This window comes from Etheostoma spectabile, chromosome 1 (genome assembly GCF_008692095.1).
Source record: "Etheostoma spectabile isolate EspeVRDwgs_2016 chromosome 1, UIUC_Espe_1.0, whole genome shotgun sequence".
Lineage (NCBI taxonomy): Eukaryota > Metazoa > Chordata > Actinopteri > Perciformes > Percidae > Etheostoma > Etheostoma spectabile.
The window spans coordinates 2,443,349-2,464,602 of NC_045733.1; the positions used below are offsets into that span (position 1 = coordinate 2,443,349).

Below are 21,254 nucleotides of genomic sequence, written 5' to 3' on the forward strand. Positions count from 1 at the left end.
ACATGACAGCAAATAAGCAAATCAGGTGACTGTACAAACCTCAGTGATGCTCCAAGAAGAAACTGATTAGCATCTATTGTGTCCCATCTTAATGTGTGCTTACAAAGCCACACGCAGAAAAACAAGAGGTCAAAAGGTCGCCACACATTAATAACTCTCATGTCATGATCTATGCACCAAAGAAAATCAATGTTATTGATCCAAAGCAATGTTCCTCAAACGCATGGTAAAGATTTACCTAGAGAAATCGCACTAATCATTTCTGACATTTCACATCAGCCACAGCTCTTATGTGTTTGTATTGTCACAGCCAGTCATCTTAAATTAAATTGCACTTAAATTCTTAATTTAAGTGCAGTAGATGTGGCTTCAACCTGGACCCATTTTACTATGTTTTTGTGTGTAAGTGACTAATGGGAACAGCAATCTTTTAAATTGGTCCAGTATTGAGCGAAAAGGTTGTGACCAGCAGCTGCGAACCCTTTTTTTTTTTTTTTTTTTTTAAGAGTAAAATATCCTCTTTGTTTAACAGTTTCAAAATCGCTAAACCCACCCGGCTTCATTTAAATAACCAATACAGAAGATGACCTACTAAAGCCAAACAGAATCACCGTACTGTAAGATTACCACACTCATTCATGTGGTAATTAGTTTGCTTCCCAATCACTTCTTGGAATATTACACAATTCACTTTATTGCATCCTTTATGAGCAAATTCTAATAAGGTGTGTTTTGAAATTTGGTGTCTGACAAATAAAGGGCTGAGAGCAGCTGGTATATCCTCACCAACACCACCTTTTGGTGATTTAGTGAATTTTAACCAGATGTTAAGGTGGATTGGAAGCTCATTTTGGCCCAATGTCCTGCAGGGCTTGGAGTGCGTAAAGGTGGACTGGCAAATTATATGTTTACAATTCAACATGCAGTATCGACATTAAATTAAGGTATTTAGTAATACATGTAATTCCTCTTTAAAATGTACATTACTTTTTCACTTCATCCTCAACTAATATAAATGTGGTGTTATGCTTCATGAATAAAAATTTACTTTAGGTGGGCATCCTTACATTATCCGTAGTAGTATTATCAGTAGTATCTATAAAACAAACTGGGTTCTATGTAGGGAAAAGGCATTTCAAAGTCAGTTTGGCATTCTGAAAAACAACCAAATCTAAACTTTTCTTTCATACATGACATAAAGTTGCTTGAGCTGAATTTATGCCTTTCACTTTTAATTCAGTGTCTAACTATATTCTACTTTCTGTTCGGAGGAATCATATATAATGGTCTCAGATATTTTCCTCCACCAGCCTGAGGTGTATCCTGCACTGACAGTCACACTGATAAAACATATTAGCACTGCACACTGCTGTACACTCCTACCCAACATCTTTTCTCCATATGGCTCAGGTTCTCCACCCTGTGGTGGCAGTGTACAGTGTACTTACTCGTGTGCATACACTAACGTGCTTCATGTAATTTCCAACATATTTTCAAAAGTTATCAAATAATAGCAAAGACAAGACACTCATGTGTATGTAACAAAGAGACCACACAAGCTATTAAGCCGTCAAGGTTTAGTATAAAAAGGGCAATGAACTAATTGGCATCATTAACTATTTACAAAGATCAATAACATTTAACTTGACCTAAATAAAAAACAGAAACTTAAAAGCTGTTCTGGTTTCAACATTTGCTGCAAGGATTAGTAAAAAAAGAAAAAGGTTTTCATAAAAAATATCTAGAAAATATGAAACAAGCAGAGCAAAAAAATCTCAGCTGCCATTAGATATTTTACAGGAATAATAGATGGATGGATGTCATCTTTTATGTACAAAGTTCAAAACATCAGTTACACACACGAAAAACACGAGAACAGTACAAAAGAAAAGTACAGCCAGTGAGTCAGTGGAGAAGACACATACTACATGAGCAAACAAACCTAGCTGGCTTACATTCAGAGGCCTCACGAAACAATCAGGGTTTCAATCATTCTAAAACGCTTGATAAAAGATGTATCTGACCACAAGAGAAGGTTTCATCATAAATCACTTGCAAAACAAAGCATGATGAAAAATAGAGCAAGGAAAAACAGCACATGGAAAGTTACCCACTTGTCTTTAACCTGCCTCATCATCTTATTTGGGTTAGTGATTTATTTTATTTATTTTTTTAAATGATTCTCACCCCCCCCCCCACACACACACACACACACAACTACACACCTACCCATCCCCAAAACAAAGCGTGCATCTCAAGTGTTTACTTTTTTTCTTACTCTAAGTGTCTAAGAAAATAAAGAAAAAGTGGAGTGTTAATATTTTGTGTATCTATGAGTGTACATGTGCATATTTCTACAAAAAAAAAATCACAGGTGCAAGACTTTATGTGTGTGTGTGTGTGTGTGTGTGTGTATATACACATCAATCTACTGGACGTGACAGTTGTCTTCTTGTTTATCTTTTTGCTCTGAAATCGTGTGTGAACTTAGTGAACCACACACAGGTTTCTCCTCACCACTCGGGGAGAGACACTTCCTGTTGAAGTTCTCTGCAGAGGGACTCTGGAAAGGTATGGAGGCCAAAGTCTGTAGAGGAAGAGCAAGAAAAGACAAATGACAAAATGAAAGAGGAAAAACACACCGGTCAATCCAACTAAAGAGTCAGGTAGACACCCTGCTACAGGGATACCGGCAGCTTGCATTCAGATCTATTCATCTCTGTTCTTATTTTCTGTACTACGCCTGGAGGCAGATATTGTTGACAATATTCTGCTTTATACTGTGCAATGAGTAGATTATATAATGCAGCGACATGATTCCCCGTTTTGCTGGCTGTCAGAGATTGATGGCACATGTGGAATACTGTAGTGTGTGTGTGTGTGTGTGTGTGTGTGTGTGTGTGGGGTGTGTGAGAGAGAGAGATGGTTTGTGCTACTAACCTTGGCATCAGATACAGATACAGTCGGTCTGGCAGCCAGTCGAGGACTGCAGCGCTTCACTGTCGTTCTCCTCATGATGAACGGACTGGCTTCACCCAGAGGTATATCAGCAAAACCTGTGAGAGTACAAAACTATGACTTTGGTTTGTTTGTTTTTTTATAGAGAATGAAACTCAGAATTTAAAATGATTGACTTGTTCTGCTAACTAGTATTCCACCCAGTGATTTTTCTTTTTTGTGCAACTGCATTACATTTTCCATCTAAGTTACAAGCTAATCACGCTGTATCCCACAAACATGAGAGGCCCACCTGCTAAAATAGGACTCACACGAATACATCGGCACAGAACACAAACTAATGGTGCTGTTTTTTTTTTCTCTCAACGTTGATGAACTACAATCGTGGCACCATTAGATTACCAGCCAAAACGTACCCCTCTGCACCAGCTCAGGAAGTCCTTCTGGTCTGAACTCCTCCTCTTCCTGTTCAGGTCTTGGTTTTGGTGTAGTCGTGCTGGCTTTGATCTTTTTTGTCAGGTTGTGCAGGGCCTCCTGGGCACTGTCTTTATTACTGATGTCTCGATGAGCCCGTTTCACTGAAGATGACCCCTGAGGAGACCTCTGTGGTGTTGAAGGAGCTGTGTTCTCAGTGTTGTCATCCAGTTTTTCTTCCTGATGTTTGGAGGAGGACTTCCTTCCCGAGCGCCGGCGGTGAGTACCGTCAGTGCTGCTAGAGTGGATGTTAGTTTCATTAGCATGTTGACTGGCAGTGAGCTGCTCCAGCCGGGTCGTCAGTGCATCATTGGTCTCTTCCAGTTTGTGGACTTTAACTATCAGGTTGCAGTATTTCTCAATGCTCTCATCTGCCTCGCTGCTTTTCTCCTCCAGGAGTTTGTTTAGTTCATCCAACTCGCTCTTCATCGCCTCCAGCTCTCGGTTTCTCTCTTCTAACTCCTTCTTCCTTCCATCGAGGGCAGCCTCAAGTTCTTCCACCACCTTAGTTTTTTCCTCTGCCTCCACCCTCTTCTGCTGCAAGGCAGTCTCCAGGTCTTCCACTTCCTTCTCTCTCTTCTCTGCTTCCATCTGCAGGTGATTCGCCTCAGTCTGCACAGCCTCGCTGCTCTTTCTGTCATCTGTAACAAAAACATGGCCCATGGTAATAATACTTAGCTACACCTTCCTGATTTAATCTCCATGTTTGACTGTTTACAAAAGAGATGCCTGAGTTCCTCTCCATAGACCTTGTTCTATGTGTCTACTTTGTCCGACATGTTTTTATTTATCATGCTTTCAAGTCATTTTGATGAATGACTTGATGCATGTCAGCATTGAGACTAATTCCTTCATCAGGGTTCGTACACCTTTTCCAAGATCCAATTCAAGCACTTTTCAAGCACTTTCAAGGTCCATTTTGAAGCTTTTTCCCAACACCTTAGACCACCATAAATCACACACCTATACATAGTCCAAATTATAATTTAGTGTTTTTGTCCCATTAAAAGATATAATGCTATAAACAGCCAAAATTGTGTTTTGGTAATAGCAGAAGGATCAGATATTTAAGCAAAACACAAGATTTATTTTTAAAAATGTATTAATGTCTAAGTAGACTTTGCTTGCTATCTAACCTGCCTGAGTCAATGTAAGTGGGAGAATTTGAGCCAAATGACATGCAACTGGGTCATTCTGTGTCAAATCAGACTTATCCAGGAAAAACAACTGCACACTCTTAGATTTTACTCAAAGTTTATGTTAACATCTTTAACGTCTTTCCCCCCCAAATCTAGGGCATGCTGTAGAAACTTGTAATGGTTCAGTCACATTGACATGTTTGTCTTCCACCCCACAAAGTTTGGGCTGCCTGTCTCTCTCTCTCTCTAACCTGAATAATACCTTCCATTATATCAATGTCCAGATATTGCTTCCTTACTGCTCTTACAAATCACGAGGGAGCGATTTGACATTTGGCAAACGTAATAGAGGCGCTGTTGTTGAAGCTGACTCGCCTTTAGCTTACATTACATTCATTACAAATTTAACTTTAAATTGAACATGTGTTTACACTTCACCTGGGGAAATTGACTTCACTTTCAGAGGCTCTGCTGCGACTCATTCGTGGATACACCGAGATGCAGGCCGCCACACCGCAGCAGCCTCGCTGTGGCAGACCGTGGTAAAGTTGTTTTTTACATTTGACGTTGGCTATTAGACAAATTTGAAAAATCTATTATGGTGTTGAGCTTCCAATATAAAACCAACTTGACCACGGTCTGTGACAGCTCATCCTGGCTCGCTCTACTGATAGCTACAGACACTGTTTATGACGTGATTTTTCATAATATTTTGATTGAACGGATTGCAAAAAGCAAATACTAATTCAAGCATTTTCAAGCTGTATCCAAAATTCAAGCACTTTTCAAACCTTGAAAACACTCAAAAAAATTCAAGCATTCCAGGCATCCGTACAAACTCTGTTTCATAGCCCCCCTATTTCAAATAAGTAGCATATTATAATATATACTGTATATATTAAATATAATTATCTCATTGTCTATTTCTTTCATAATATTAGCCTTTATCTGGAATTATTCAGATCTTGGATCTATTTGAAAATGTAAAAAAAACACTGATGTCAGTGTCCACTGAGAATTCTAGTTGGTTAGAATTATGTATAAATGTGTTTCCACACCTGAGCGGTTTAACATCTCTTGCTTCTCCTGCTCCAGCTGTTTGCACGTTTTCATCCAAAGACTCATTTTGCTCAGGGCAGAGTCCCTCTCTTTAGACAGACGAGCAGCCTCAGATGTTAGCTCCGACACCTGAAATGGGTAGATCGAAAGTGGTAACATTTAGTCATGTGAAAATATGTCATGTGGTCATTTTAATATCCATCCATTTTTGGATACATGCTGAGTGGTTAGCCCACACAAATCCTGCTTAAAGGATGCCAGTGTAGTTTTATTTTCCTTTCCACATTAACGTATAAACTCACTCAAGGCTGCTGTTGTTTGTAGAATCATTTAAGAACAGCTTGGTTTCACTGACATTTTGAACCCGTTCTGCTGACTGATTGTGGCAGAGAAATAGCTGGATTAAAGCTTTTTTCCTTTTTTTTTTTTAAAATAGGATTAAAGGTGACACAATAGTAAAAGTACACTGGTGATTATCCTTTAACACTTGTAAAGCATGGTGAAATAGATTATTTTTAGAGTGCGCGTGTACCTGCTCTTTAAGCTGTGAAGCAGACAACTTGGATGTTTCCAACTCCTTCTCCATGGAAGCAACTGTAGACTGAAGGGTCTCCTGTTCTTCTGTGAGTTTCTCTTTCTCTTCTTCTGCTCTTTGCTTCTCTTGTTCCAGGGAAGACAGAGCTGAAGACAGATTATTTCTCTCAACTTCACTCAAAGAGAGGGAAGACTGCAATTCTTGTTTATCCACCTCAAACTTCTGTTTCTCCGCCTCTATTCTTTCCTTCTCTTCCTTTAATGAAGAAAGAGTTTGCTGCATGTCACGTTTCTCCGTTTCAATCAAGGAGAGGCTAGACTGGAGCTTCTCTCGCTCATCAGCTAACAGCCCCCTCGCTTGCTCCAGTTTTTCTTTTTCTTCTTCTACAGATGTGAGAGTGCAACGCAGGTTACCTCTCTCTTGTTCCACTGAAAACAGGGTCAAGTGCAGTTTTTCTTTTTCCTCTGCCAGCCTTCTATTTTCTTCTTCTATCTGTTCTTTCTCCGCCATTAGAGACAACATAGATTTTACTGAGGTGCGTCCCTGATCTGCTTCCGTCTCCAGCATCTCTCTCTCTTCCTCTTTAGCTTTCAGAAGTGTTTTAAGCTCCTTAATTTCGTCTTCCAAAGCCTCAATACTGGTGCTCAGGTTGTTCCTCTCTTTCTCCCAATCCTCTCTCTTAGAGCGGAGCCTCTCTCCTTCTGTCTGCCACTCTTCCAGAGAAATATGCAGACACGTTTTCTCTTTCTCCATCTCTACCAGCAGAGACTGAATCCTCTCTTTCTCCCCTTCTGTTTCTGCACCCTTTTGTTCAAGGGAGATCTCTCTCTGTCGAGAGGTTTCCAGCTGTGCCTGAAGGTCATCCACTTGTCTTGTTTGCTTCCCTGCTTCCGCTCTCATTTCATTCTTCAGCTCTTCTACCCTACATTTCTGTCTTTCCTCTTCTTCTCTTCTTTCTACCTCTGCCTTCTCCAAACTTCTCTCCAGCTCCTCCTTAGCGGCCTTCAGTTCTTCTATCTCTTGTTTTTTTGTCTCCAGCTCTCTCTCCATGCGTTCTTTCTCCGATCTCAGGTTGTCCAGTGTGGTTGAGAGCTCGGATAATTTCTCTCTAAGCTCTCGTTTCTCCTCCTCCACCTGGGGATCAGGAGGTGGTGAGGGTTGAAGAAAAGAGACAAGCCAAGGGTGGAGGAGAAAACCAGGACAGAGAGGTAACATGAGAGGAAAGGGAGGAGAAATCTGATTAATATATTGCTTGGCTTACAACTGTTGAATATTACTATTTGAACATAAAGAAACCATCAAATATATACACAGCAAAGGACATCAGATAGCCAAATACAGAGGCATATGAATGTACCTTTTCCCTTTCCTCCTCCAGCTCAGCTTTGGCTGTTTCTGCCTGTGTAAGAAAAGTTGTAAGTTGCATTTAATACTAAAAAATGTTGACCTTTGATCAAACCAACCATTCACGTGAATTTTATCTAGGCAATGGAAAAAATTAGCTATGACAATGTAAAACAGACGTAGTGGTTATTTTTCAGACATATATACTGTACATGTTTACAACAGAATACCTGTAGTACAGCTTCTTCTAGACTTTGCTCTTCCTCTTCCTTCTCTCGCTCCAGAGCATCAATGCGATCTTGCAGTGAGTCAGACTTCCTCTGCGCAGCTAGAGAAGTTTAGAGTCACAATTAGGCCAACACCAACTCACAAAACTTAAGAGGGTGTGTAATTTCAAAGGATGTTCAAAGTCACCTTTGAGCAGCTCTCCCATCTTCTTTTTCTTCCTCTCATCCGATTCAATGCGGACCTGGAGCTTTTCAATGCCAGTCTTCATCTGCTGGACCTCTTCTTGTGTGGAGTTAAGACGAGAGGCAATCTCTCCTTTTTCTAGCAGAGAGGACTCTAGAGACTGTGAGAGACGACACACTTCTCCCTCTAAAGCCTTGAGGAGAAACAAGAGGCCAAAATGGAGGATTAGAAACTAGAGAGTTTATGAATGTTCAGTGGTACATAAACTCTATATTAAAAACCTTATAACGTTATAACCTCCTCACCTGTATCTTGCTGACCATGGACTCAGTGTTGTGATTGGCCGAGGTGTGGTCTTCTTTGATCTTGTCCAGCTGCCCAATTAGCTCCTCTCTTTCTCCACTCTGTTGGGATATTTCCTGTTCCAGCACCTTAATCTGCTCTAACAGCTTTAGAGAATGAGAACAAATGCGGGAGAAAAGGGAATTTATATATTAGCCATTAAAATTAAAGAGTGAAAAACTTTGTGCCTCTTCCAATGGCCCGAAGATGCCCACTTAACAGGGTGACAGACTGCTATCAGTGTAAGCCAACTCTAAATAGAAGCCTCTTTTGACCTGTATGATACAGGTTAAATGATATGTACATACCTGTTGCCTCTCTGTCTTCATTTTCTCCATGCAGCTTTGCAGGGCTTCATACTCTTTTCTCCCTGCTCTGATGTCGTCCTCCAGGATGGAAATTAGGTTCCTGGTGTCACCGTCAGTCTTCTCCCGACTATGAACTTTCTCTCTCCATTGGCCCAGAGACTTGTTCAGGTCATCTCGCTCCTCGGCGCAGGACACAAGTTCAGTCCTCAACTGGGTTACCTGGAGAAATAGTAAGATTTAGAATAGTTATGCCACGCTGATTGATCAGTAAGCACACCAAGTTCAGTAACGTCTTGCTGGGTTGTCAGTTTTTTTACAAGGAAAAACTGAAACGCTCGAGTCCTATGTTGCTCGAGTCCTACATATTGCTTTGATTTATAATTTTACAGATACACGCACAGCAATTTATTTACCTTTCTAAAATCCAGTATTTTGATGTTTTAGCTCACAATTTGACAGAGTGCTCACCTCGGTAGTAAGTGTTTCTATCTGCTGCTCCATGCCTGAACAAATCCTCCTCTGGTTATCCATCTCATCCCCCAATTTGGTCTTCTCACCCTGCAAAGACTCTAGCTCAGACTCCATGCCCAGGATGTGCTGCTCCAGGTTGGCTTTCTCAGAGCGAACCCTCTTCAGCTCACTCTCCTGCTGAAGGAATTTCTCATCCCATCCACCTACACAAGCAAGGAAAATATCTAATCAATACCAAAGTGCAATAACATAGTACACACCTTAAAGCCTTCACAGTCCTTTATCAATCACGATGTGCCATCATATAAAGACAAACCATGGCTGCACACCGTTTCAGATTGAGGATTAAAATCAGTAAATAATCTTGCATGGTGAAGTTAATCCCTCCGATACAGTAAACTTGGAAAACGTTTACCTTTGGCCATCTCCAGTCCTTCCAGCATCTCCATAACATCAGCCAGCTGGAATTTAGCTGTTTGCAGCTGGAGAGTTAATGTGTCCCTCTCCTCTGACAGTTGAGTCAACTATTAATGAGCACAGTATTAGTATCTGTTAATAATTAAGTGGTAGTGTAAGATGTATGATTTGGCATTCTGCTATTTCTTTTCTTCCCCCATACCTGGTCAGTGAGGCCTTTCTTTTCCTTTAAAGCTATGGTCAGCTTATGCGCTGCACCCTGTGCCTCCTCCTCTGCCGCATGAACTTTCTTCTCTGAGTTTTGAACTTGGACTTCCAGTTCAGCGGTCAACTCCATTCTCAGTGCAAGGTTGGACCTCAGTAGGTCAAACTCTGAGCGCAGGGTCTGGAGTTCTTGTTTTGTGATCATTTCTGTGAAGTGGTCTAGGTTCCCTTGTACCTGGGATGACTCTGTCACTGTCAGACAGATTACATGTATTAAGTTATTTAAACATCAGTGATCAGATTTAAGACACATTAAAACACTTTTATTTTTAAGTTTCAAAATAACCCCTTGAAAGGTTGAATTACCACTGTTATTAAAACTATCAAAAGTAAACTATTTTTTGTTGAAATCATGTAAAAAATAAAATTTAAAAAAAGTTTAAAAAAAAAAGAAAGAAACACTTAGTTAACAAAACTGCAGTAATGAGCACCATTTAATTTCTCACCAGAGGATTCTAACTGTCTGGTCTCGCCAACAGAGGACGTTGACAGAGAAAGCTCAGAGATTTCAGATGTTTTAACAAGAATATCTCTGGAACTACAACTGTCTTCAGGAAGCTGCAAGAAAGAAGACAAAATTAAAAACGGTCATAATCAAAACTAAAAACTGAATGCTCAAACCTTTGAATGCAAAACATTTCTTTCTAATAGGGAAGTATAAGTAGCATCTCGCTAGTTCCCCGATTACATTAATGATAAAATAAATGAATTACGTGTCCCCAAACTTAAACCCATGAAAGCATCGTGACTGAAGGACAAATACATAGTGTAATAGTTTTCTACCTGATCTAAGGATTGCTGCTCCTTGTGACCCCTCATTTCCTCAACATCAGCCACATGTGCCTCCCTTTCCTTGTCCAGACGTTCCTTGTTCATCTCTTGCTCAACAACGTCCTCCTTAAACACCAGATCTGTCTCACTAGCAGGGTTGAGGGGAATTAGATGTATCATGTAATAAAGCACATACAACTCACAAAAGCATATTGTGTATTTGTGCTTAGTATAAAACTCATTGTACCTGAACGCCACGTCAGACTGGTGGGAAAGTTCACCCAGTTCAGACACAACAGGACTGAGCTGTTCTTTTACTGGAAGGGACTCAGTATTGGTGCTTGTATCAAGTGTTGGCTCTACATCAGTCTGCCCTGCTGCTTCTGCTGAGGAAACCGTTATGGACAATTCAATGTATTCCCAGTAGCAGTGTTTTGCGAAAAACGTTAATCTAGCTTTGGTTTACACTCACCGCCAGTATCCTTCTCCTCAGTCTCCATGTGGTCATTTTTTTCTGCTGGTTTCTGGGTTCCCTGCGATTCTAAGAGCTGCTGTATGAGGCTGTGTTGTTGGCCCGCCTGCTCCAGCAGTGAGTCATACTGCTGCTTGAACATGGTCAGATCTTTCTGTAAGCACACCAACTTCTGGTCCAGTTCTGCCTGCTCTGCCTCAAACTGTTGGCTCCTGTGATCCAACATCAAAGTGATGCTATTAATTCCAGCTAATATTAATACAAAACAATTATAAACAATAAACAGACTGAAGACATTACCCATAGTGACTAGGCCTGCACGATTCTGGGAAAAATCTGAATCACAATTTTTTTTAGCTTAGAATTGATACAACAATTCTATGCCACAATTGTTTTCTCACAAAGTGTAACGTTTATTGCACACATGAACTATGACAAAACAAAAAAAATTGTCAGTACCAAACAGATTTATTGGTTGGCACCTATAGCACAGTGCACATCACTACAAGCCTGTAAACACAGAGGCTTCAATGAAGAGAAGGGAGAGCATTGCAACTATTTTTAAAACTCACAAAAGAAAGTAGAAGTATGTGATGCGGTTTGTAAAATCAAATGAGAATTGAAAAAATAACAGGGTGAACCGAGATTGTGATTTCATATTGATTAATCGTCCAGACCCAATAGTGACTCATACAAACTCAGGATGTACTGTACCTTTCTCGGTTCTCCTGATCAGTCCTTTTGCTGCTTATCTCCAGCTGCTCTGCAAGTGAAGCCACCTCTTCTTCATGCCTCTCTATGCTTTGTTGTAACAGCACCTTCTCCTCCGTTACATGATTCACACTAGACTGTAGCTTGATGTTCTCTTCAGCCAGTTGGTTATAGTTCATTTCCAGCTGAAGCTTTTCCTCAACTACTTGATTCAAGTTAGAGATCAAGTTATTTTTCTCGGACGTTAGCTCACTTAGTTTAGCCTTGAGTTGGACTTTTTCCTCATTTATCAGATTGAGGGAAACATCTAGTTGGGCTTTCTCCTCGACAACCTGCCTAAGGGTTGATTCAGCTTCTAGTTTCTCTGCAGTCATTTGATCGATATTCTGCTTTTCTTCAGTTAACTGCTGAATGTTGGTCTGCAGTTGTTTGCTCTCCTCAGATAGCTTGACTAAACTGGCTTCCAGCTGTTTCTTCTCTGCATTTACTTGAATCATTTTAGTTTCTACTTGCTCTTTGTCATCTGTTAATTGTTTCAAAGTAGTCTCAAGGTTGTTTTTCTCCTGTTGTAATTGGTTAAGATTGTTGTCTTTGTCCTTGATTAACTGCCTGAGAGTTGTCTCTAACTTGACATTTTCCTCTGTGGTCTGACTGAGTTTAGACTCTAAAGTAACAACCCTCTCCTCTAGCTGTTGTTGTTTGGCAGCGTCCTCTTCCAGACGAGTTATTTCACAGCTTCTCTCCATCAGCTCCTCCCTAGCTGTGACGTACTGTGTCTCCAGCACTGAGTTCTGAGATTGGACCTCCTCTAACCGGCCTTCCAAACGGGAACCTAAAAGGTTTAAAGAGTTAAAATTTTGAATAAAACCAAATTTTTAGGGATTGGGATCTTTTGCAACAGAGCAACAGAAATGACGCAAAATTTGGGCCCTAAATTTTTTATTTTACCGGTAACTCAAAAATTTAATTTTTTTTCATATTTGCCGGTTTAAATTTAGCTTAAGGAAACCTTTTAAAATATTGAACCCCCAAAAGGATGAGGGAAAATGAACTAAATCTAGCTTTTAAATTTTTAGTTTAACCTTTATTCTTTCCCACGGGGGGAAATTTTCCTTTTTTATTTTTGTTTTTGTGGCAAAAATGAGTTGGTAGACTTTTTTTGTACGATGGTGTCTCCCCTGGTCTCTGCTTCCCCCCGGGCCTCCAGGGCAACATTTTGGGTTTTGTGGTGGGCTAAATAGCCTCCAGGGGACTTTTTTGGTTCCCTTCGCTCCTTCCCTGACTGTAAAAAGGTTCATGGCAGTCTCTTGTCCTCCCAGGCCCTTTTGGCACCCATCTCCAGCTGAAAACCTTAAGGGTAAAAAAATTTTCAAGAATCCGAAATTTCCTTAAGGTAAAACACCCCCACCCCCACACACACCACACCCACACACACGTGCCCAAACCTTGATTTTGTTCATGGCAACCATCTTTTCCTTCAGGAGCTCTAAGGTTTTGGACTGCTCTGCCTTGTTTTAAATTCCCGTTTCCTTAAATCTTTTTTTGTGTTGTCCCTCTCCTTCTAACCCGGGTTTTAAGCCCGACAATTTTGTTTTCATGGTTTTATCTCCTCCCGTGGGAAAAATTTTTTTGGGTTTTTAAAGCACCCGAACTGATTTCTTAGTGGCTTCAAGCTTTTCTTTGAGGATATTTTCTATGTTGAGGAAATTTTCAACCTCCAAAGCACGACTCTCTGACTCTTTGGTCATCTTCTCTGTGAGCTCTTTGATCTCTTTCTCCAGAGTACAATTTAGACTCCGTTTTTCCTTTAGTGTTTTCTCCAAGTTTGGGCTTGAAATTTTTAATTTGTGGGGGAGTGACCCCTTTTTCCCAAAAAGCTTCTAGATGCTTCTTAAGGTCAGCATTTTGGGCTGGGTTTGCCACTCCCGTTTATTCCTCAAGAAAAGGGAAAATCTCTTCTGCATCTCTGCTTTCTGTTTAAACCCCTTTTTTTAAGGAAGTTTTCTGCTCCAAAGGTTTTGATCTTTTCATTTTGAGCCTGGCTTTTTTGGGGGTTTTTCATGAGAAAATAATGTAATTTATTATTTTTAAAATACAGCACATGGGATGAAGTGGCCCTTGAATGAAAAAAAATACCATTTTTATAAAGGGCCCAAATTTTTCCTCACCTTTTCTTTGTCTCTTGAACCCATTTTCCGTCCCCAGCTTTTTTTTCTCCCAGCCCAAAACCCGAGCTTTTTCCCCCTCTCGACTTTCTTATCCCTTTTCCCTTTTTGTGGCTCCGAAGATCCTGCAGCTCCCCCCAAATGTCCCAGGGTCTTTTATTTCTTCTCATGCCTTTTTTTTTTGCTCTTTTTCATTGTCTACAGCACTTGTTTTGGGTTTTTGCAACTCAGCTCCCAGTTGTTCCTGGGCCTTTAGGAACTGATCCGTAGAACTGACCTATACATGAACAGAAGATTCAAACCCGAGCTTTTTGGGAGGTAAGGGAAAAAAGTAAGGGAAAAAGAACAAACCCCCTTTTAAAAGCACAGGGTATAAAATTAGCAAATAGATTTATTTTTAAATTAATTAAATTTTCCACTAAATTAGAAATAATCATCAAAGGGCTCTTTTTTTCCAGGGGCCCGGGTATGTTTGGGGGGAAAATTAAAATTTTGAATATCTTTGATCATAAAAAACCTTATATTTTCCAAACCATTACAACACCACTATATACAGCCTAAAAATGTTCTATGAAAGTTGAATCAACTTCAAAAGAAAGACAAAAGGCCCAAACCGGGTTTTTAAAAACTGTTTTTTGTTGCATTCCAGTAAAAAAAAACCCGGTTTTTTTGGGGAGCCCGCTCTTGGGTGACCCCCCTCCAAATGCAGCTTGAGCGCTCAGCCCCTTCAAACCTTTTTTTTAAAAATGAAACCCCTCTCCCCACACTGCTTTTTAGCGCGCGCCTTCTCGTCTGCCAACCTGGTGGAAATCAGACACCAACGAAAGACAATATGCATGTTAAAAGCAAGCTACAGTTACCGTTTCCCCCAAGGAAACAATGGGAACACCATATTCATAATATACTTACTATAATATACGTATCATAAGACATTAATTAGGCATCCAAAAGAATTTTATTGTTGCTGTATCAATTATTATCAATTAAAACCTGCAATCCCATTTTGCCCAGAGACGCAGGGACAAAATCAAAAGCAGGGCTGTTGTATTGGAAAATAGTTCATTCAAAATGATTAACAACAACAAAAACTCCCACCTGGCAGTTTGCTCCTCCTGCTGTGCAGTGGCCTGAGCGATGCTCTCTCTCAGCTGGCTGATCTCTGATTGGCCCAACTCAACCAGCTGGTCTTTAGAGCGAGCCAGGTCGCAGGCTGCCTGGTGTTCGGCCTGCAGCTCTGTGTTGGTCTTCTCAGCCCGCTCTGCTCGAGTCATTTCCTTTTGCAACTGCAACTCCAGCCCTTTGACCTGGTCAAATAAAAGAACTAAGTTATAATAAAAAAATAAGTTAAAACAATGGCTATTGATTATACTTCTTTAAGTCCAGCAAGACTTCTATAAAAATTTAATTTAGATTCTTAAAAATCGTTTTGTGAGAAAAAAATAAAATAATTCTGAATGGCAGAAACATTTTCTAGGCGGACCTTAATGGTCCTTGAAGGTTTTTTGTAGAGCACATTAATCTGCACCTGTGTGAGAAATTTCACGTCAATCACACTTTCTGTGTGGGGGGAGTGGCCTTTTAAAGTTTGCATTTTGAAGCCTTAATTACAGCGCCACCATGTGGCCGATTGGGTTCATATTTCTATAGGAGCACATGCACACCCTTAACAGTTATTCCCCCAAGTTTCATGTTTCTAGCTCATTCCAGCTCATGGGAATTTGAGCCGGCACGGCAGACAATAACAAATAATGACTAAAAACAGACAGACATAGAAGGGTTCTACCGCTTTGCGGTTTGAACCCTAATAAATCACCTGTGCTTCAAGCTGAGCCACTTGCACAGCAACATTCTCCATGTCTTTGGTGTGCTTCTGTCCGGCCTCGGAGAGTTTGGACTGGAGCTTGTTGTATTGATGCTCCCTCTCCTCCAACTCTGTGCTCTTGTTGAGGAGTTCTCCCTTCAAGGAATCAATGTGAGCAGACAGACTGGCCTTGTCTCCCTCTAAGCTCAAGAGCTGTTTCTACATTAGTGAGTAGAAATGTATCAGTCCATAGAATCTCCAAAGCAAAGTGTAATTAATGGCAATAATCAGAATATATCACATCCTAGAATGCACTGGGCAACACAGGTTGAAGATTTTCACATTCAATTGACTTCATTAGGTTTCTTTAACAAAGAAATATTTGTTTACGTTAAAAATGAATCATTTGTGAATTCAAAGCAAACCCAACATGTAACAGGTTCTTTCAGTATGCTTCAGTAAGCAGGCTTAGCACGTTGGATAAACTGTGTGGTATATCCATCATAATCTATAATATGAGTGAATATATTTGAAACCACAGCACCTTACCTTGATGTCGTCGTTCACCTCATTCAGCGAGATAAGACTGCTCTCCAAGTTGGCAATTTTGTCAGTGAGTTCTTTTTGCACAGCCTCAGTTTGATTAATTAAGGTCTCCTTTTCTTTCTTCCACTCCAGCAGAGCTTGATGTTCTTGTTTCAGTTCCTTACAGTCATTCTGACTTGCAGCAAGACTGGATTTAAGCTCTTGGCTCTCCTTCTCGATTACTGTCAATCTGTTGGTCAGCTTCTCCATCTCTTGCTTCTGTTTCTGCAGTTCACTCTGAGATCTACAGTACAATAAATACATTTACAATGATTGAAGAGCATGTTAAATAAATGTGGTATGGTACACTTTTTACTCTTTCACAAACTGTGACTGAACATTCTCCTTTTCTACAGTACAACTATCCCTACCTGTCATTTTTGGTCTCTGCATCAGAAAGGGTCTTCTTCAAATTGTCCAGCTCCCGGGCCGCAGTCTGAATCTCTTGCTCCAGTTTAGTCTGAAGTCTTTTCAGCTCATCCGCCTGCCCATCTGATTTGGCTGAAGAGCAAAAAGACAAACAAGTTCAAAACAGATAACTTCAGATAACGCTCTAAAATACCTGCTGCCATTCTCACAACTAATTTACCTTTGAGGTCATCTAATAATCCCTGGGCGCGTTTGAAGCTCTGGTCTGCGCTCTTCTTCTCATCCTCCAGCTGACACAGACGCCTGCTGCTCTGGTCCAACTGGACAGTCACACTGTTCTTCTCTTTCTGCAGCTCCTGAAGGGGAGAAACAAACAGGAGAGAACATGAGTGGAAGCAGTGTGGTAAGTTTTTAGTTGGCCACAAAGGGCTGTTTAGACTAACTAAAAAAAAAAAGCTATATCAGTAGACTTTCTAGTTAGTTGTCAGTTCACAATCAAGTTTAAGTGGATATTCTCCTTAAAAGACAACCCACCTCCATTTTCTTGCGGAGGTCTTGCTCTTTAGTCTGGCTGACTTGGAGGCTCTGCTCTGACCTCAGCAGTTTCTGTTTCTGCTCCTCCAACTCCTTCTCCATTTGACTTTTCTGGAAGCACATCTGGAGTGGGACAAAAGGAGAGAAGAGTTGAAGATGAGAAGGGAGAAGTGAAAGGGCATCCAAGTTATCCACATTGAAAGCTGTGTAAAGAAAGAATTAATCAGAGTAGAGAAAGGAATAGTAGAATTGAGATGCTACAAAGTCACCTTCTCCTTGTCAGCCTGCAGTACGTTGTGGTCTTTTTTAGACTGTTGGATCTCTTGTGTTAGCTTGGTTCTGGTCTGGTTCAGCTGCTGTTCCAAAGCTTGGTGAGAAGTCTGCAGCTGAGCAAGCTCCTACACAAAATACAACGGCGATAAAAACAACAACAAAAAACAACTTTGTTAATATTTGTTAAAACCTAAACACATTAAAGGTCTAATTATGTTATGACTCCAGACTGTTGCACCTTTTGACTGGTTCTCTCTTGGTCCTTGAGTTTCTGCTCCAGGGCTCGTTTGCAGCTCTCAGCGTTGTGCCTTTGACAGCTCATCTCCTCTGAGACTTGTTTCAGCTTCTGCTCAACTGATGAACACTATAAACAACCAGGAGAAGCATTGTCATTTACATGTTTTCTCATGTTATTAGCCATCTTGCCTACAATTAACTATGTAATCAAGCAGAAATAAAACATAACAAAATTAAACATATTAATTGAGTCTCTATGCACCAACCATAAAAGCCTACCTTGGCCACAACCTGCTGGTGTCTGTCTGTGGCCTGATTCAGCTCTTGGCTGGTCTTAGCCACATCTCTGTCCCGTTCATTCAGCTCTTTGCGGGCCTGGTTCAGTTGGATTTGCAGTTCCTGCAGCTTGGAGGCCTGGCTGCGAATTTCCTTCTCCTGAGTGGACAGATTCTTTTCCAGCTCTAACACACGGCCACGCAGTTCTGATGAAGAAAAAGTTTAAGAAAAAAATAATTGTCTTGTTGTTGGACAAAATCAGGATATTTAACTTAAAAGTAGCCATTTTTTAGAGGAAGTAGATGTGCAAAAAAAAGACCCCTTAATAATTCACAAAGAAGATACCAAACACTAGACAAGATATGTATTCTAAATGTATAAACAGTCCACCTTGGTTGATGGTCTTCAGCTGCTCCATCTGATGGGAGGATCCACAGGGGCTCTGCACTGTTCTGGAAGAGCTCATCCGCTGGCTGGTTTTAATAGGCGTCTCCTCGTGAGCGTCCCACAGGGACATTCCCCGCCTCTTCAGAGGCGTTTCCATTGCATCCTGAGAATGGCGGCTGCGGCCCTGATCCTGCTGTTGCCATGGGAATATGGAAGATCCAGCTTGGCGGGCAGCAATGTCTTTGTGGCTTACACTGACTGAGGACTGATTCAACAGCTAGAAGAGAAGAGATAAGTTAACATTATCAACATCAAGTTAACCTCATTAACATCATCAACTACAAAAAAACAAGCATAATAAATATAAGTAATGTACTCACTTTGACCTGCAGGACTTTGAGTTCAGTCTCCAGCTTTTTCCTTTCTTCCAACTCATGGCTGTATTTCACTTGAAGCTCATCCAGCCTGTTATCTATGGAACACAAATACAAACATAATTTTGGGCAAACTGACAATCTTTGGCTCATATACAAAAAACTCAAGTAAATGAGAAGAAGCATTATCACTAACATTTGCATTAATACAAACCTGACAGGAAAGCATATCATTGAGGTGCAGAAAAAAAAGAATAGCATAAATTTATACAGCAGGAACTTGAGACAGAGGATAAAAAACTGAAATACCCTGCTGTCCAAAGAATGGGACTGGAGCTGGGGTAGGGAAACTTTTCTGTGGTGTAGTGTAAGGCTGAAGATCAGAGGACGAAGATGACAATGAGGAGGAGCCAGCAGGCTGCGAACGATCCAGTTCATTTTTGTACCTGAGCAGATGGAAAAATAACAAAGAAAGCATTAACAGTTATTTAGGATTTAGGGATTTCAGTACTCATGTTAAGTGTGACTTACTCAGTACTCGACAAAGCAACAAGTTACAGGAACTACATTGTAAAATAGGCATTTTCAAAGACACTGAACTCACCTTTTGAGTTCCTGCTCCAGTCGCTCTATTGTCTTCTTGCAGGAGTTCAGCTGACCGTCCAGGTAGCTCACCTAGATTTAGGAAAATTATTTAGTCAAGGTTTTTTTTCTTCCTGTACATTTGATTTAAAGAAAGAAATTTTAAGTATTATACTACTGCGGCGGATATTTCTCACTTTCCCACATCAGTAACTGACCTGTTGCTCTTTGACTCCTAGATCATGGACAGCCTTTTGACGAGCTTTCTCCAGAGAATCACAAGACTCTAGTAACGACTGGTTCTCTCTCTTCAGAGCCGAGGTCTCGGTACGTTCACTGTCCGCCTGGAGAAAGAGAAACATGGGTAATAAATAAACAGATTTCAATAGAAAAAAGAATTTCCACTTCTGTTAGGACAATGCAATAGTAATTTCCCCAAGGGATTGAATAGTTTAGTTTATATATACTTGTTGATGACAATCTATTTTCAATCCATTCCTCTTAAACACTGACCTTTTGTTTCTGTTTTTGCAGGGCGGCCTCTAGGGAGTCCAACTGAAACTGTTTCTGGTTCCTGTCCTTTTTCAGTTTGTCCACCTGGACTTCCATCTCCTGGATCTTCTGCAGGGCTTTCGCTGGAAGTCCATCCTTCCACTCCTCCACCGCCCAGCTCATGGTTTATAACCTGACTAAATAGACATCAATTTATTTGAAAGGGGAAACAATACTAATCTGCACATTGACTGAACAGTTCTTTAATGACACCAACATGACCAATAAGTAACGTTAGGGTAACTGCTAAGTTCTGTATGTATACATATATACATATAAACGTTACGTTACCATATCATGACAACAAATGTGTTTTGTCCTAACAACAAAACAATGGACAGGGAGAGTTTAGAGGTAACGTTAAATCTCATTTTCCGTCAAGGTTATTTAGCTAGCTAGTTCAAATGTCAAATAAAAGTCCGTTAACGTAATATAAGTTAGCTAACTAACGTTAATCAACTATGACCAGAAAACGACAACTCTTTACTTCCTTGACCTGGCGTTGATGTATGACACCTCATTTTCAAAGAGACGATGTTTGCGTTATCTTGTACCAAACTGGTGGGGGCATTGTGAAGTTAGCTAACGTTAGCTACGTTACTTTACCGTAGCTAACATAACATTAATGCTACCGCATTAGCTACTTGCAATGCTATTTATTGATAAATCACGCACGATAAACCCACCTCTGAGATATTAGCTAATGAATTTAACTAGCGTTAATTTAAAGAGTGACATACACGTAACGTTAGCAGTAATTGTTTCTGTTGTAACGTAACTTGACGTTAAAGTAAACTGGATGAACAAGGTTTTTAGCAAACGTTAATTTGATTTTTAAACAAAAATCAGCCAATTAACGGCTGGAGATTACTAATGTGTTGTGAAATGACACGTGTTAACGTTAACTTAAGGCTCAAATAAATCGTTTTACAAGTAAACGTAGCTACACTTACTTTGGGCGCGATGGCGATGCTATTTTACTAGACTGTTGTTTAGGTTGTTCTCCTTGAAAAATTCAAACGCCACCGGAACAAACCGCAATTCACTCAGCTCTGTGGCCATTGGCTAGTTCTTGTTCCGTCAGTCATACAACGCACACGATTGGTTCACTTTGCTTTGTCTCAACAATGCCACCATGTGGTGTGACTTTTTAATGTCTTACCACCATAAAGAAAAACTACCACCAACGTTATCAGGATCCGAAACGCCTAAACTACAGGTTGTGGTCATGAATTAAACTTAGTTTAACTTCAGGTTGGGACGACAAGCTCGTGGGTCATGTTTTAAACTGCATTTCACACTGACAATGAAATGTTTAAGATCCTCACCTTGAAGATATTTTGGATAAAAAATTTGCATTTTTTTTTTTTATTTCCTCATAAGATGGTCTGACTTGTATGATGAGGATACAGTACTAACAGTATAGAAGTACTGTAAAAGTTC

At 40.4% G+C, this 21,254-nt stretch overlaps 1 protein-coding gene across 1 annotated transcript; it reads right to left on the reverse strand.

Annotated features, from left to right (window-relative positions):
- Nucleotides 1-1,562: 1,562 nt before the first annotated feature.
- On the reverse strand, nt 1,563-20,854 carry cenpf (centromere protein F). Its single transcript, XM_032519793.1, has 35 exons — nt 20,765-20,854; nt 19,773-19,948; nt 19,478-19,603; nt 19,282-19,352; nt 18,987-19,123; nt 18,684-18,775; nt 18,307-18,580; nt 17,920-18,122; nt 17,642-17,767; nt 17,400-17,528; nt 17,131-17,253; nt 16,817-16,952; nt 16,599-16,728; nt 16,192-16,471; nt 15,655-15,861; nt 14,937-15,145; nt 14,595-14,641; nt 11,680-12,508; nt 10,966-11,177; nt 10,741-10,879; nt 10,506-10,641; nt 10,169-10,280; nt 9,661-9,914; nt 9,457-9,565; nt 9,039-9,244; nt 8,571-8,789; nt 8,226-8,369; nt 7,924-8,113; nt 7,740-7,837; nt 7,523-7,564; nt 6,163-7,299; nt 5,630-5,759; nt 3,375-4,073; nt 2,941-3,056; nt 1,563-2,587 (listed from the first exon to the last, which is right to left on the reverse strand). The coding sequence occupies exons 2-35, from the start codon at nt 19,932-19,934 to the stop codon at nt 2,429-2,431; spliced, it is 7,383 nt and encodes a 2,460-aa protein (XP_032375684.1). The 5' UTR covers nt 19,935-19,948; nt 20,765-20,854; the 3' UTR covers nt 1,563-2,428.
- Between the last annotated feature and the right edge of the window lie 400 nt (nt 20,855-21,254).

Excerpts from the sequence above, each read along its gene's own strand:
- cenpf (XM_032519793.1), bottom strand. The coding sequence starts at position 19,934 with ATGAGCTGGGCGGTGGAGGAGTGGAAGGATGGACTTCCAGCGAAAGCC. Across the intron at positions 17,768-17,919 it reads ACCAGCAGGTTGTGGCCAAG|TGTTCATCAGTTGAGCAGAA; the intron begins GTAGGCTTTTAT and ends GGTTGTTTATAG. Across the intron at positions 16,472-16,598 it reads GCAGAGACCAAAAATGACAG|ATCTCAGAGTGAACTGCAGA; the intron begins GTAGGGATAGTT and ends ATTGTACTGTAG.